The following is a 17005-nucleotide window of genomic DNA, read 5'->3' on the forward strand; positions in this document are numbered from 1 at the left end:
CCCCCCCCCTCCCGTCCCACGACTGAAGAAAGCAACAGTCGGACGCCTAGGGAGGAATCGTCTCTTTATTTTGAAACAAGAGGTGGCCTCCTAGTGGCAGGAACGTGCTTCCGCCTGCCGGGGAAGGGGGGCAGTGTCCGACCCCGCTGCATCTGTGGAAAAAGACGAAAGCTGCCAAGGCCTGTCGCTCGCGCGCAGGAGGACACGAAAACGCACTTCCCTGCTTTTCTGCCCTGGCTGCGGGAAGGAAAGGAAACTTGCCTCTCCAGGTGGGGTGTGGGGAGCCCTACCTGGAGAGCTCAGACGCTTAGGATGTGCTTCAGGAAGGCTGTAGAGAGGAGGCAAGAGAGGTTCAGAAGCAGACCCTTCGATAATCCATCTGATTTTAGACAATCCAGGCCCCGGGTGTCCCCACCCACACACCGCGAGCCTTCTGCCTCCCCTCCTCCCCTGTCCCTTCTGCTCCTTTGGCTCCTCACCTTCATAGTTGATGCAGCCATTGCTGTCCTCGTGTCCTGCCAGAACAGTCTCCACCTCCTCTTCAGTCATCCTCTCTCCTGAGCCCGAGACATAGAATTTTAGTCCCTGCCCTCCCTCCTTCCCCAACCAGGCCTTTCTCTTCTGGGTGGTACCTTCTCTTCTCCCACCCTTGGAAACTTGCTCATAGCAACAGAACCCCAAAGGGATCCTCTCCTTGTAATGGTAACAGCTCGAATGTGTCCCTGCATCTTGCTTTCCATCTCATCTGCATTAGCACCTGGTGAAAGCTTTGACAGAGGGAAAGTGGATTCCAGAGGGTTAAGGGGCTACAAGATCACAGAGCACAAGCATCTCTTCCACCACAGAACATCAAGTTTTCCACCTCATCCCCTTTCCTCTGTCCTTTGGGAGGCATCTGCATGTACCCTCACTTCACCTCCTGCAGGAAGAAGCCCTTCAGATTCTGCCGCCATGGCTCTGACCTTCTCAGTCTCCTGCCCATGACCTATAGGCCGATAATCCTTCCCTGGCTCTGCCTACTTGGCTAACCTTCTTGGTCCACCCCCTCCTCTCCAACCCACAGGAGTTCTGGTCCCTGCCTCACCCAGGGTGGTGAGGACATGTCTGAGCTCTGCTCCCATGACTTTGCCGTTCCCCTCTTTGTCAAACACCCGAAGCCCCTCCAGGTAGTCCTCATATGAGCCTTGGTCCCGGTTTTTGGCTACGGCCTGGAGCATGGGCAGGAAAGTCTCAAAGTCCACACGCCGGGACTTCAGCTCTAGAGGTTAGAAAGGGGAGGGAGAGGTCACTGTAGAGTCACCTTGCACCCAGCTCCCATCCCTACCACGAAGGCTTTCATCCTGTTCAACATTCAGTTTGTTTTTCTACCCGGAGTTTGACAGTTTTTGAAGTCCTGAGACCCACCCCAGTATCCTTTGTCACCTTGCCAACATTCCTCGGTTCCACCACCACCCCGAAAACCCGCATTGTTCCAGGCGTCCCCCTCACCATCACTCTTGGGGTTCCCCAGGACCCTGAGCACCTCGGCGTTGGTGGGGTTCTGGCCCAGGGCCCTCATCACATCCCCACACTGACCGTACAGGATCTTGCCATCCCCTACTCGATCAAACAGCTCAAAGGCCTCCTTGAACTCTGAAGTACAAGAAGAGGTCAGTGTTGGGACCAGGGTTTCCCATCACCACCCCTCCCCCACCCCGACAGAAAGGAGGTTCAGAAACTATGTGCTAGGGCTGGGCAGAATAGGGGACACAAAGACCACTAGCGTGGAAGTTTTCAAGGTTGGGACTGGAGTCGGGAATAGAAAGAGGATCTGACCAGGGGCTTGGGACTAGACCGTGGAGCTTAAGGGACCAGCTTCGCCTCACCCTCCAGCTGATCCTTGTTAAACTCGATCTGTGGAAGAAAAGAGCAGGTGAGGAGGGATGACAGGGCTCATTCAATCTCTCTCCAGCACTCCTCCCAACCAACTGGCAGCCACTTCTGGGGAGGGGCTCAACGAGACCAGGCGGGGAGCCCAGCCACCTCAGTCCCATTCCCAGCTCTGGACCTTGGGAGAATCCCAAGAGGGGGAATTATGGGGGGGAGGGTTTCCTGGGAACAGGGTTAATCCCATGCCACCTGTTTCCCTCCCTCCAGGGCCCTGAGCTCTGCATCCCTCACATAACTGGGGACTGAACAAAAGCTAAATTTACCCCTGGCCCCCAGCTGTGATTGTCTAACAAGTCTGTCCTCTTCAGCCTTCCCTCCTGGGGTTCAGGGCTGTGGCTTTTAGAATTGAACTGTCAGCCAGAAACAGGCACCAGTTCCCTCTCTTCACCTTGAAACTGTCCTCAGAACCCAGATGTTCCCCATCTCACGGGTCCCTGCCTCCAGCACGGGGGTCAGTGAGAATGTGTGTACGTACCCACACACATGTTATAGGTTAGAGGGAGAGAACAAAAAAGAACAGCAGAGTCATAAGCCTGGATGCTTCCAAAGGGGGGACTAAGAGAAATCTCTAATATCTGTCCAGTGCTTACTGATTCCCTGTCTTCTAGATACCCCCAAATCCCCTAGGCTGTTTCCCACCCTGTATCATCCCTTCCAAATTCTTTCCTCACTTTCCCGGGACTCACCACCACTTTGGAGAGATCGATGGGGGGCTCCTGGGTTTTCTGAGGGGCGGGAGGGGCAGCTGGAGCTGGCTCAGCCTTGGTCTTGGCTGGAGGGGCCCCTGCTGCTGGTTTGGCAGCAGGCTTGGCAATAGAGGGTCCCGCTGGTTTCTTCATGGGAACATCCTTCTTGGGAGGCATGATGTCCGGTGGCCAAAGGACAGTGTGCCGATGGGGGCACCCATCTCTGTTTAAATAGCCAGGGAGTCTGGGATGTCAAGGGGCGGGGGCAGGGGCAGGGAGCCAGTTGGCGGTGGGGAGGGTGAGATAGAGGAGAGATATGCTGGCCTGCCCTGGACTCCTATGGTTCAGGACTCCTGCCCCAAGGTCTTCTCTCTTCTGTTCACTCGGCCCCAAATGCTGGCCAGAACAATGGCCCCTTTGGGGGCAGGGGAAGGAAGCCAGAGACTGCCCAGAATGAGGGAGTCAACCTCCGGGGTAAGGATAGGATGCTTGCCAGTGACAGACACTGACATAGGGGTGAAGCAAAGAAGAGGATCCAGGTATTCCAGGCCTCAAGCCCCTGACACAGAGTAGCCCTTTTTTCTAGCAGCTTTAGGTTCTTAAAGGCTGAGGCAGGGAGGGGGGCCTTGTGAAGTAGGATTGTTAAAGTGGGGTCTGGGAGGGGCACCTGGCTGGCTCAGTCAGTAGAACATGCAACTCCTGATCTCTCCGGGTTGTGGGTTCGGGCCCCACATTGGGGGTGCAGACTACTCAAAAATAACATCTTAAAAAAAAATTGGGGTCTGGGAGCAGTGAAAGGTGAAAAAAACAAGCAGGTCCTCCACTTCCCTCTGACCACGGTTGAGAAGCAGGGGTAGTTGACCCCACAGACTAATAATCCCCAAATCTTACAGTCCCTGCTGCCCTCCCTCCCAGCCCAGAACTGGGATTGTGCACAATGTAGATAAAGAATAGTATCAGAAAGAGGAGTGTGACACCCCCCATTGTCTCCTTTCCCAGTATTGTATTAAGGGTGAGGGTGGGGGCAAGGATCAGGTTTAACACCCACCACCCATAATCCCAAGGAAGGAACCCTTTTGCACAAGCCCACGGTCATTCAAGTCCGACAAAGGCAGGGTGCCTGCTGAACTTGCAGGGACTCACTCTGTGGTGGCACCTGAGGGGAAGGGCAGGCCCTGAGAGGCAAAGGACCTAAATTCTAAAATCTCTAATAAAAAGGATGTGGGAGGTCCTATGGGCTCTCCAGGTACTTAACCCCCAACCAGAGAATAATAACCCTGACACTGGCTCCAGGTCCCAAACCTTGCCGGGGACACCAGGGTAGGGTCTAAGTCAGAGGTGGGTTGGGAGAGGGGAGAGGTTGCTGGCTATTTTGTTCTAGGGATAAGGAAGGAAAGGATTTAGGCAGCGTTCTGAGGAAGATAGTAGTGATTCCACTTAGACCCTGGGGTTCAGAGAGTTGAATCTGTCTCCCACTTGCAAAAAATGCGTCTGAATCTCATTACTGAACATTGTCCCATTTTAGAAAAATCAGAATCATTCCACCCTCCCAGAATACATCACACACACACACACACACACACGCACACGCACGCACGCACGCATACCTTAAATCAAGCTTAAATAAAGGAAAGAGTCCCTCCCCAGCTCCCAAAAACTCACCCTGCGGGGTCCAGGTAAGGGCGGAGGCGGGGCGCTGGGAGGAGGCTGCGGGCCCCGAAGGGTTAACTCCAGCGGCCTCGAAGCATGCCGGGAGTCGTAGTCCTCGAGCGCCCGCGGGCTCACGGGAAACGCGGCTCTCTAGCTGGAAGAGGACGCCCGAGCAGTGGCTTCCGGCAGGTGGCGGCCGTTGGTGACTCAGGCTGTTTTGGCGCTCTTCTTGTCCCGGAACTAAAAGGCAACGATCAGCTTACAGTCCATTCCCCTGACCCTAAAACCGTGCGGGGGCCCCCCCGCACAAGGGATGTCTCCCTTGCCCAGCCGTGCGTTCCCCGTTTGGCGTGGGCTGGGGTGTGTGCCCGCATCGGCCGGTGGGAGAACGCCGAACCAGGGTCAAGGGCGAAGCTGCCGCAGGCCGGGTGGAAGGCGCTCACTGCCGCGGAGACAGTGGTGCGGTCGGCTTAGCTTAACCTCGCGGTTTGGTAGTAAGGGCAGAGGCCACTGAGTTGCTGTGTGACTTGGGACAGTAACTCCAAGGTTTTTCTTTTTCTTCTCTTCTGTTTTTAAATGAGCTGGTAGTTGAAGTAAATGTTAAGATTTGGAATTAAGCATGGTCACCTGCCCCGGTTTCTCCCACGTTGAAGTTTCTCCATACTGCGGCCGGGACCTCGCGGGCCCGCCTGGAGCGGAGGCTTGGCCGTCCGGCCCTTTCAGTCTGGGACCTCTCTGCCAGCATTGGACACCTCATTCCCCAAACCATTATCAGAGGTGCCACCTGTGCTGGGAGGGAACCAGCCGGTCAGGCCCTGATACAGGAAGTGCCCTGGCCGTGCCCCTGGGGCTGGAGGCTGGGGCTACCTGGGCGTGCAGGCAGAGAGGTTCAGAGTAGAAAGCCCACCCAAGGTCGGGAGGGCGAGGTATAAATAAACGTTATGGGCAGTGAGTGATGTTTGGGGTTGGGGCAAGCTGCTCGGAAGAGTAAAAATGTTAGCAGCTATCCCAGAGGCCACCACCGAGCCCTTACCGCTCGAGGGGCTAAATTATCTCAGGCAGCAAAGGGGGAGCTTAAGAGAATGGGCTCACACCCCTCAGTTTAGATTGGAACCCAGGTTCTACCAGGTATCTGCTGGTAACCTCTGGCAAATGTAGTTACCTCTGTGTGCCTCAGTTCCCCCATCTGTAAAATAAGGATAATAGTACCTAGCTCATAAGGCTGTTGGAAGGAGGAGATGTGTTAATATTTGTAAAATAGAATGGGCCTGGCACAGAGTAACTAGTATGTGTTTGTGAAATAAATTTCCTTTACTCTTCCCAATATATGAAGTAGTTGGTATTTCCCCATTTTATATCCATAAAGGATCACTGGGCCTGAAGAAATGCAGGAAGAAGAAATACGTTTCTTATAAGTGTTTGGTTACAAGGCTGTGAAGAGCTGTATCACAAATGCCTTTTTGTGTCTTTCATCATGTCAGCAGTAGTTGATTTGGAAAATGCGGTTTATCTGATTTTTTTTTTCCTCTTCCCCTTGGTCTAGCTGTAGCCCTCTTTTGGCACTTTGTCAAGTAGAAGCGGTTATGGCATCATCTGACTTTATAGCATTTTTGTCTGCTTTATAAAGAAGTAGTGCAGGGGCGCCTGGGCGGCTCAGATGGTTAAGTGTCTGCCTTCAGCTCAGGTCAGGATCCCAGGGTCCTGGGATCGAGCCCCGCATCGGGCTCCCTGCTTAGTGGGAAGCCTGCTTCTCCCTCTCCTACTCCCTCTGCTTGTGTTCCCTTTTTCGCTGTGTCTCTCTCTGTCAAATAAATAAATAAAATCTTAAAAAAAAAAAAAAAAGTAGTGCAAAGAGAAAACATGAAGGCTCTTGGCAAACAGATTGGAGGAATGGCCTTCATTTTTTGTACATTCTTGTCTTTTAATCATAAATAATGCAAACTGTACTGAACATGATCTTAACCGGGCATAAGTGATTTCTACAACATGTATGTGGATTTTCTGTGACAAATGCCTCTCTCCTCTCTCCCCGCATAGCATGTGATTTGTATGTTTTTAGGGATTGCATATTTATTCTAATATTACTTTCAACATAAAATAATTAGAAAGGGCAAGTCTTTAAAAGTAAAAGAAACATACACATTAAAAAACCTAAGAACAGGGCGCCTGGGTGGCTCAGTTGGTTAAGCAACTGCCTTCAGCTCAGGTCATGATCCTGGAGTCCCTGGATCGAGTCCCGCATCGGGCTCCCTGCTTGGCAGGGAGCCTGCTTCACCCTCTGACCCTCCCCCTCTCATGTGGTTTCTCTCTCTCTCTCAAATAAATAAATAAAATCTTTAAAAAAAAACCCAAAAAACTAAGAACAGGGACGCCTAGGTGACTCAGTCGGTTGAGCATCCGTTGAGCATCTGAGTCTTGATTTTGACTCAGGTCATGATCTCATGTGGGCTCCACTCTGGGCTTGGGGCCTGCTTAACGTTCTCTCTCTACCTCTGCCCCTCCCCCCTGCATGCCTGTGCATGCACTTTCTCTCTCTTGAAAAACAAGAAAAAAAACCAAAAACTAGTAGAACAACTTTAGGAATTTCACAGCACTTATAGATCTTCAGTTACTTGAATAATTGTGGGTTCACCCTGTAGAGCTTAACTATAATTGTGGGTTCACCCTATAGAGCTTAACTAGCTCTTTGAACACTAGCTAATGTGTTAAGGTGCATAATAGTTTAGGAAGAGCGAACACTATTTCCTAAGTAAATAGGAGAGAATTTATTAGGAAAAATGTCTTCAGTCCTTTGGCATTTTGACCAGGAAGTGGTATTCATGGTAACCCATAACCAGGATGTTTTATGATACATGAGTAGTTTATAAAGTCTTTTCCAAGTCCCATTTATTTATTTATTTATTTATTTATTTATTATTTTTTTTAAAGATTTTATTTATTTATTTGAGACAGGGAGAATGAGAGAGACAGAGAGCACACATGAGAGGGGGGAGGGTCAGAGGGAGAAGCAGGCTCCCCGCTGAGCAGGGAGCCCGATGCGGGACTCGATCCTGGGACTCCAGGATCATGACCTGAGCCGAAGGCAGTCGCTTAACCAACTGAGCCACCCAGGTGCCCCAAGTCCCGTTTTTGTAAGCCCACACTAGATGCAAGATAGAAGCAGAAAAATACGTTTTATGGTAAGTACGCTAGCTTCATTTTTTTAATGCTCTAAAACAGTGGTTCTCCGACTTAGCTGTTCTCCTGGGAGCTTTGTAAACAGACAAACTTCCAGACTCTGCCCCCAAAGATTCTGACTCTAGGTCTGTGTTAGGGCCTGGGAATCTATTTGAAATATTTTTAGCTACAGAAAGGACAGAGAACAAACTAACATAGGTAACTACAGCTTTAATAAGAGGAGTGATCTTTTCAAAATGTGCATTTGATCATGTCATCTCCCTACCTAAAATCCTTCCATGTGTTTTGATAAAGACTAAATCTTTAGTTGGCCCGCAAACCCCAGCAGCTTCAAACACTGACTGCTTGTTCCGGCCCCACCTCTATACTAGCCACATCTACTAGCATTCGGATCTTCAAAGGGGCCATGTTCCCTTTTCTCAGGTTGTTGCCACGTCCTTTCTGTCTCTGCCCCCTCTCCCTGCCAACACACACTCTTTCTAGGGCCGAGCAGAGTACAGTGCCTGGCATGTACTGGGCAGTCAAATATCTGGAGAATGAATGGCTAGCTGGATAAAAGGGAACTGACACTAGTAAGTTACTTATAGGGAGATAGATTCGGGATTCAGGAGATCGAGAGAGTTCCCAGGTATTTTTACCATGTAGTAGAACATGAGGTGATTGATTTACTAAAATAAGAAAGAGGAGGAGGTGGCTTGAGAAAGTCGTGAAGGTTTGAAACAGGTGTGATGAAAAGCGGGAGACAGCTTACTGGGGACCCCGTCACAGATGCTCATTTGACATTTCCCGAGTGTCTGCTGTGTGCTCCCTGCATGAACTTGCTGGGCAGCATGGAGGGCGGTTGCTGTGGGAGATCGAGCTTGTAATGGAACCAACCCACGAGGGAGTGATCTCCTCCGTTCAGCAGTACTCAGCTGCTTGGATGAATGAGCTAGAACAGTGTTGTGGGGTAGGGATGATGGATGACCATGGAAGCGATTGGGAGTCTGAGTCCAAGAGGGTTTGTGGTCTGGGCCACATAGAGAAATGAGTATAAAAGTGGCCTATTGGGGCATCTGGCTAGCTCAGAGGATAGAGCGTGCGACCCTTGATCTCAGGGTCATAAGTTCAAGCCCCACATTTGGTGTAGAGCTTACTTTAAAAAAAAAAAAGGTGGCCTATTAGATTGAGAGACTATAGAAAGTCATCAACAGGCTTGGGTCTCGAGGTTGAAGAAGTAAGATAGTTGGAGAAAATAGTGCATTTGAGATTAAAATTTCAAAGGATATAGAGGAAGACAGGAACTAGGTTGAGTGGCCATGAGAGTGAATGATTGAAAGGGTAGGGAGGTGAAGGTTATTGGATCTGAGGAGAATGTTCCTTAGGGCTTTTTCAGTTGCAAATAGCAAAAATCTGACTAAAACTGGCTAACCAATAAAGAGGATTCGTTGGCTTATGCAATTGAAAAGTCAAGAGGTAGGGTGGGATTCAAGTTCATTTTGATCCAGAGATTTCATGACATCGCAAAGGGATTTTCTAATTTTCTTGTCACTGTCCTCCATTTGTTAGCTTCTTACTTGGATTCCCCCGCTGAGCTGCACAGGTATCACATCCTTATACCACAAGAGGAAGAGAGGGAGCTTTTCTTTTTTTAATTTGGAAGTATTTATTATTATTATTTTTAAATAGGCTTTACGTCCAACATGGGGCTTGAACTCATGACCCTGAGATTAGGAGTCTCATGCTCTACTGACTGAGCCAGCCAGGCGCAGCAGAGTGAGCTTTTCTTCACCATTGGAATCAGTTCCTGAACTTCACTCTAACTAGACTGACAGAAAAATGCCCATCAACCCTTGAATTAATCACCATGACTAGGGAAATAACGTGCCCTGTTTGGCTTGGGCATGGGGGTTTTGCCCGCCCCTGTGACAAAGAGGATGGTGTTACTCTGACGGGCCAGTCAGGGTTTGTCTGCCATTGGAGGTGTATTGGAGTCAGTCCAAATGGGGAGGAGTAGAAAGGACATTGGGGAGGGAACCTACATTGTCCACCCCAGTGAGGAACTATGATGTTAATTATTGCCTTATACATTGAAGACGCCAGGATGGCAACAGTATTCCGGGTGCCATACCCTTCAGTAACTATTGAGTGCCTGTGTATTTAGTGAATGACAGAGATGAGAGAAGGTAGAGACGGTGTATCAGATTGGCATCAACTCCAAAGGAGCTGAGATTTTTACTGCTCTGAGAGTAACAGTGGGGAAGCAGCATTGGGATGCAAGGAGAATGTGGACCCCACCTCCCAGTATAAGAATATGGGGTTCACGGAAGGGAGCAGTCTCCCCTTGAGGGTGCTCCAGGTGAGTGAGGTCTCTTGGGAGGTAAGCCAGATTTCAGAGGAGGCCAGAGTGAGCTTTGTGTAAATAAAGGTAAAGAATTTTAAGGGGTAGAGTGGGTTGGAAGTGTTATGTAGACATAGGTTTGCAGAGGTGATATAAGGCCCCTCAGATGCTCTCTTAGCTCCCCTTTATTCTTTGTACCTTTCTTATGTTCAGTTTTGTGTATATAATCACTCTTATTTGCCTGATCCTAGATTTTTAGTCCTTTTTCTTCTTTTTTTTTTTTTTTTAAGATTTTTATTTATTTATTTATTTGAGAGAGAGAGAAGGAGAGACAGTGAGAGAGCACAAGCGGGGTGGAGAGGGAGAAGTGGGCTCCCTGCAGAGCAAGGAGCCCGATGCAGGGCTCGATCCCAGGACCCTGGGACCATGACCTGAGCTGAAGGCAGACACTTAACCGACTGAGCCACCCAGGCGCCCCCTTTTTCTTCTTTCTATTGAGGTATAATGGACATGTAACATTAGTTTTAGGTGTGTAACGTGATTCTGTATTTTTATACATTGTGAGATAATCACCACAATGAGTTTTTGGTTTTTTTTTAAGATTTTATTTATTTATTTGACAGAGAGAGAGAGAGGGAACACAAGCAGGGGGAACAGCAGAGGGAGAGGGAGAAGCAGGCTTCCCGCAGAGCAAGGAGCCCGATGTGGGGCTCGATCCCAGGACCCCGGGATCATGACCTGAGCCGAAGACAGATGCTTAACCGACTGAGCCACCCAGGCACCCCACCACAATGAGTTTTAATTAACGTCCATCACCACACATAGTTAGAAAAAAATTTTTTTCTTATGATGAAAACTCACCTCTAATCTTAGCAACTTTCAAATATGCACTACAGTATTATTAACTATAGTTCCCATGCACATGTACATTACATCTCCAGGACTTATTCATTTTATAACTGGAAGTTTGTTCCTTTTGACCCTCTTCGCCTATTTCTCCTACAATCGGAGCTGTCCCTCCCCTCCCCTCACAACCATTCTGTTTTCTGAATCTGTGAGCTCAGTGTTTTGTTTTTACAGTTAAGTGAGGTCATACAGTATTTGCCTTTTTTTTTTTTAAGATTTTATTTATTTATTTGACAGAGAGAGACACAGCGAGAGAGGGAACACAAGCAGGGGGAATGGGAGAGGGAGAAGCAGGCTTCCCAAGGAGCAGGGAGCCCGATGCGAGGCTCGATCTAAGGACCCTGGAATCCCAACCCCAGCAGAAGGCAGACGCTTAACCGACTGAGCCCCCCCCAGGCGCCCCTTGAGTAGGCCTTTTTTTTTTTTCTTTAAAGATTTTATTTATTTATTTGACAGAGACACAGCAAGAGAGGGAACACAAGCAGGGAGAGTGAGAGAGGGAGAAACAGGCTTCCCGCGTAGCAGGGAGCACGATGCAGGACTCAGTCCCAGGACCCTGGGATCATGACCCGAGCCGAAGGCAGACGCTTCACGACTGAGCCACCCAGGCGCCCCAGTATTTGCCTTTCTCTGACTTAACTTCATTTAGCATAATGCCCTAGAGGTCCATCCATATTGTTGCAAGTGGCAGGTTTTCCTTTTTTTTTTAATGGCTAAATAATATTTCATTGTATGTATATGCCGCATGATCCTAATTTTTAAAATATGTATTCCTTAATCAAGTTAGTTTTTCCTCCTTATGTTGGTCACCTCATGGCCTTAAAGAAGGCTGCTTCAGCTCCAGGCGTCACATCCTTCCTACAGTGACCCAACTAGAAAGGAAGGAGGCAGTGAGGGCTTTCTTCTGTTGACACTCCAGTCCCCAACTGAGTTCCTCTTACATCTTACTGACTAAAGCTGGGGCTACACAGAGCCACCCCAAGTTACAGGGGAGGCTGGGAAAGAGTATCTAGCAGAGAGGATCGTGATGAGCGCCCCAGGGCCGGCACGCTGCCACCAGGAATGCTCTGGGATTCCGTATGTCGGGAAGAGGGGAAACGGCTGTTGGGCAGTCGACGGTACTGCCACACCCAGTGGACCACAGCCCGTTGGGCCTGTAAAGCCACATTTCTTTTTTTTTTTTTTTAAAGATTTTTATTTATTATTTATTTGACAGAGATAGAGAGCACAAGTAGGCAGAGAGGCAGGCAGAGGGAGAGGGAGAAGCAGGCTCCCCACCGAGCAGGGAGCCCGATGCGGGACTCGATCCCAGGACCCTGAGATCATGACCTGAGCCGAAGGCAGTCACTTAACCGACTGAGCCACCCAGGTGCCCCGCCACATTTCAAGAGAGTAGTATTTGTGGGGTGCCTGGCGAGCTCCGAACCTATGACTCCTGATCTTGGCTTGTGAGTTCGAGCCCCACACGGAGGGTAGAGATTAGTTAAATAAATAAAACTTAAAAAAAAAAAAAAAAGAGGGTCATATTTGCAGACATTGGTGACAGTGTCCCCGTACGCATTGGTATCTACCTTTCTCCGGAAGAGGCAGGCATCCTGTATGTGTTAGTGTCCAAGGCCGGCTGTTTGAGAAGTAACAGATGTACATTTGTTTAATTCTTGTGATTAATGACCCTTAATTTGTTCCATCTTTGTCTATATAAGTACAACAATGTACTGAATTGTGTCTCGTCTTGCATTTAGTATGTAGATCAGTACCTCCTCCCTTATATGCCCCTAACTGGCAAAGGTTGGGAAAGATTAGGGACCTTCTGGATGGGAGAATTTGTGCCATGTCCTCTAGTTTTCTGGAAATGTAATTACTTGAATGATGAACTAGACCAAGAGTGCTTCTTAACCAACTGAGCCACCCAGGCGCCCAGACCAAGAGTGCTTCTTAAAATCACACATTGCAAGATCCCTGTTTGTATTATCTGAAGCCAGCTAGGCCAGCAGGCCTTGGGCCACACGCCCAGTATTGAACAACTCGATAAGAGACTTTAGAAATACAAGTTTCTCTGCCCTTGGGTTTTCCTTCCTCAATTAAGTTTCTGGGTTGGGGGGAGGGCAGCTGTGTCCTCTTGCTCATGGTCAAGGCTTGAGAATCCTCTTTAAAAAAAAAAAAAAAGATTTTATTTATTTATTTGACAGAGAGAGAGAGATAGCAAGAGAGGGAACACAAGCACGGGGAGTGGGAGAGTGAGAAGCAGGCTTCCCACCGAGCAGGGAGCCCAACGTGGGGCTCGATCCCAGGACCCTGGGATCATGACCTGAGCCAAAGGCAGACGCTTAACGACTGAGCCACCCAGGCGCCCCTTGAGAATCCTCTTAAGTTGATGGGAAGGAAACGGAGACAGCAGAAGACCAGCAGTGAGTACACAAGAGTTATTGAAAAAAAATAGGAGCTTCGTTCATGGGTGGCATGAAGTTTAAATTCAGCTTTTGCTAATAAGGTGAATTTTGACAACACCTTGTGGAACTGAGTTTAGTTTTATCCCCCTGAGCCTTTCCTCTCCTCCCAGTGGACAGCATCCTAAGGTTTATATTCTTCCAGAGAAGATGATAAAGCATCCCCCCCCCTCCAAAGGCAGTTCTGAAATCACCTGGTCCACGGAGCCTATTTTCAGTAATCTGCTCTTCCTCCCCACCCCCTCCCCACTCTCTTTCCATCTGGTAGTTGGACAGAGTGCAGCTTCTCTAGCTGCCATTTAAGGAAGGGTCCAAAGGGAGCAGAGCTCAAAGTGAGCATATCTGAATGGTTAGAAAATATTTCTCATTTTGCAGCCCATCACGTAGGCCTGAAGCCTTTGTGGATATGGTGACACCTGCCACTAAGACACACTGTGGTCCCGTGCTGGGGCGCAGAGCTTCCAGGTTCACGGCTTAGGAGTCCTTTCCCTGCACAGCCCACGAGATCATAACGGACAGCGGACGGCAGACGGGTAACTGCCTTCATTCGTCCCTGTGACTGGGAACGAGTCTTTCCTTTTTTTTTTTTTTTAAAGATTTTATTTATTTATTTGACAGAGGGAGACACAGCGAGAGAGGGAACACAAGCAGGGGGAGTGGGAGAGGGAGAAGCAGGCTTCCTGCTGAGCAGGAAGCCCGATGCAGGGCTCGATCCCAGGACCTGGAATCATGACCTGAGCCGAAGGCAGATGCTTAACGACTGAGCCACTCAGGCGCCCCGACTGGGAATGAGTCTTACTGAGAAACTCAAAAGGAGCCACTTCACACAGGTCCCTTGACCATCCTCAACGGAACCAACATTCTCAGTGGCTGCATCCACAGTAGGTTGTGACCACTAATTAAATTGACATGATTCATAAATCGAAAGCCTTTTTTTTTTTTTTAAGTTTAGCTTGCATTTTTTCCCTTTTTTATTTAAAAAAATTAACATTGACATAGAACATTAAATTCGTTTCAGGTATGCAACATATTATTTGTATACATCTCAAAATGATGAACAGTAAGTCTAGTTAACAGTTAACATCTACCACCTTCCGTAGTTACAAATTTTTTTCCTTGTGATGAGAACTTTTCAGATCTCTTGCCTTAGCAACTTTCAAATATACAGTATGGTATTATTAACCATAGTCACGATGCTGTACGTTGCATCCCAGGTCTTATTTTATAGCTGGAAGTTTGTGTCTTTTTTTTTTTTTAAAGATTTTATTTTTATTTATTTGACAGAGAGAGACACAGCGAGAGAGGGAACACAAGCAGGGGGAGGGGGAGAGGGAGAAGCAGGCTTCCCGCAGAGCAGGGAGCCCGATGCGGGGCTCGATCCCAGGACCTTGGGATTGTGACCTGAGCCGAAGGCAGACGCCCAACGACTGAGCCACCCAGGTGCCCCGGAAGTTTGTGTCTTTTGACCCCCTTCACCCATTTCTCCCATCCCCCAACCTCCACCTCTGGAATCACCAATATGTTCTCTGTATCTATGAGCTTTTTTTTAGTATTATTACTAGATTCCACATGTAAGTGAGATCATACAGTATTTGGCTTTGACTTGTTTCACTTAGCATAATGCTCTCGAGGTCCATCCATGTTGTTGCAAGTGGTAAGACTTTCTTCCTTTTATGACTGCATAATATTCCGATGTGTGTGTATGAGTGTATGTGTGTGTGTGTATACACACATGCACACCCCACATTTCTTTACCCATTCATTCTTCAGTGGTCACTTAGGTTGTTTCCCTGTCTTGGCTATTGTAAATAATGCTGCAGTGAATATGGGGGTTCAGGTATCTTTTTGAGGTAGTGATTTCCTTTAGATGTATACCAGAAGTGGAATTGTTGGATCACATGGGAGTTCTATTTTTAATTTTTTGAGGGCCCTCCGTGCTGTTTTCCCTAGTGCTTGCACTAGTTTATATCCCACCAACAGTGTACGAGGGTTCCTTTTCTCACCCACACTTGTTATTTCTTGTCTTTGTGATGATAGCCATTCTAACAGGTGTGAGGTGATGTCTGATTGTGGTTTAAATTTGCATTTCCCTGATGATTTGTGATGGTGGCTATCTTTTCAGGTACTTGTTGGCCATCTGTACGTCTTCGGAAAAATGTCTATTCAGATCTGCCCATTTTTTTAATTGGATTTCTTTTTTTTTGTTATTGTGTTGTGTGAGTTCTTTATATATTTCAAATATTAATGCCCTATCAGATTTGCAAATATTTTCTCCCATTCGGTAGTTTGCCTTTTCATTTTGTTGGTTTCGTATGCGGTGCGGGAACTTTTTAGTTTGATGTAGGTGATTATTTTTGCTTTTGTTGCCTTTGCTTTCGGGTATCACATTAAAAAATGTCATTGCTGGGCGCCTGGGTGGCTCAGTCGTTGGGCGTCTGCCTTCGGCTCAGGTCATGATCCCAGGGTCCTGGGATCAAGTCCCACATCGGGCTCCCTGCTCGGCAGGAAGCCTGCTTCTCGTTCTCCCACTCCCCCTGCTTGTGTTCCTGCTCTCGCTCTCTCTCTGTCAAATAAATAAATAAAATCTTTAAAAAAAAAAAATGTCATTGCTGGGCGACTGGGTGGCTCAGTTGGTTAGGCGACTGCCTTTGGCTCAGGTCATGATCCTGGAGTCCCAGGATCGAGTCCCATATCGGGCTCCTTGCTCGGCAGGGGGTCTGCTTCTCCCTCTGACCCTCCCCCCTCTCATGTGCTCTCTCTCTCTCATTCTCTCTCTCAAATAAATAAATAAAATCTTTAAAAAAAAAGTCATTGCCAAGACCTATGTCAAAGAGCTTATCGCATATTTTTTCTAGTTTTGTGGTTTCTGGTCTTACATTCAAGTGTTTAATCCATTTTTAGTTAATTTTTGTGTAGGGTGTAAGATAGTGGTCCAGTCTCATTGTTTTTGCATGTGGCTGTCTAGTTTTCCCAGTGCCATTTATTAAAGAGACTGTCCTTTCCCCATTCTCTAGGATACTTGGCTCCTTTGTCATAAAGTAGTTAGCCTTACGCAGATAACCCCTGCTTTGTGAAAGTTCACGTTAGGCCACTTTGCTTTTAAGAAAGACCTACATTAAGACTTGTTTTCACTAACCAAAAGAAATCCGAAGGGGGTTTTTGCTTTTACGAAGAAGGGTAAAAAGCAAAAATGTCATTCAGCTTTTGTTTTGCCAGTGAGCCATCATGGAGGCAGTGAGCACCCCACACTGGGAGAGTGGCCCCCCAAGTTTCTTCCTAGGCATACATGCAGCATCCGAATGCCAGAGCTTTGGACTAGGAGCATCTGTGCCTTATTTGAATTTATTTTGTATGTCCGTTAGCAAGATGTGTCTGAGATGCCTAAAAGAGATTATTTGTGGGGTCTGGGAATTCTCAAAAATTTCTCCGTCTCAATTAACGGTAATTGATTTTTCACTTTATATCAGTCATTTTGGTGTACAAAAGGTTTCACAGGAACGCTGTACTTTCAGATAGCAGGGGAAGCCTGTATGGTGTGGGTTTGTTTCTGGGCTCTCTGTTCTGTTTATCTGTGTGTTTTTATGCCAACACCATACCGTTTTGATTACTGTAGCTTTATCACATAGTGTGATGCCTCTGGCTTTGTTCTTCTCAAGATTGCTCTGGCTGTTTGGGGACTTTTGTGGTTCCATACACATTTTAGGATTATTTCTGTGGAAGATGCCATTGGACTCTTGATAGGGAACGCATTGACTAGCTTGTTTTGGATAGTATGGCCATTTTAACAATACTTGCGTCCCTGAGCATGGAATGTCGTGTCATTTGTGTCTTCAGTTCCTTTCCTTAATGTCGCAAATTTTTCAGTGTACGGGTCTTTCGCCTCCTTGGTT

At 47.9% G+C, this 17005-nt stretch overlaps 1 protein-coding gene, 1 long non-coding RNA gene and 1 other non-coding gene across 3 annotated transcripts; 1 reads left to right on the top strand and 2 right to left on the bottom strand.

Moving 5' to 3' along the window:
- Positions 1-47: 47 nt before the first annotated feature.
- MYL6B (myosin light chain 6B) lies at positions 48-4422 on the bottom strand. The gene is made up of 8 exons (XM_045873218.3): positions 4278-4422; positions 2616-2838; positions 1866-1893; positions 1489-1632; positions 1085-1258; positions 480-557; positions 291-328; positions 48-152 (listed from the first exon to the last, which is right to left on the bottom strand). Exons 2-7 carry the CDS (start codon positions 2790-2792, stop codon positions 300-302), a joined length of 630 nt encoding a protein of 209 aa, XP_045729174.1. The 5' UTR covers positions 2793-2838; positions 4278-4422; the 3' UTR covers positions 48-152; positions 291-299.
- A 2936-nt stretch (positions 4423-7358) lies between these two features.
- Positions 7359-16061, top strand: LOC135364420 (uncharacterized). The gene is made up of 3 exons (XR_010411500.1): positions 7359-13076; positions 13491-13648; positions 13734-16061. It is a non-coding gene; the product is annotated as an uncharacterized LOC135364420 (long non-coding RNA).
- TRNAR-CCU (transfer RNA arginine (anticodon CCU)) lies at positions 9117-9189 on the bottom strand. The gene has a single exon. It is a non-coding gene; the product is annotated as a tRNA-Arg (tRNA).
- Positions 16062-17005: the final 944 nt, after the last annotated feature.

Source organism: Mirounga angustirostris, unplaced genomic scaffold, assembly GCF_029215605.1.
Source record: "Mirounga angustirostris isolate CCGP_5_RB_7025 unplaced genomic scaffold, mMirAng1.0.hap1 SCAF_5, whole genome shotgun sequence".
Classification (NCBI taxonomy): Eukaryota; Metazoa; Chordata; class Mammalia; order Carnivora; family Phocidae; genus Mirounga; species Mirounga angustirostris.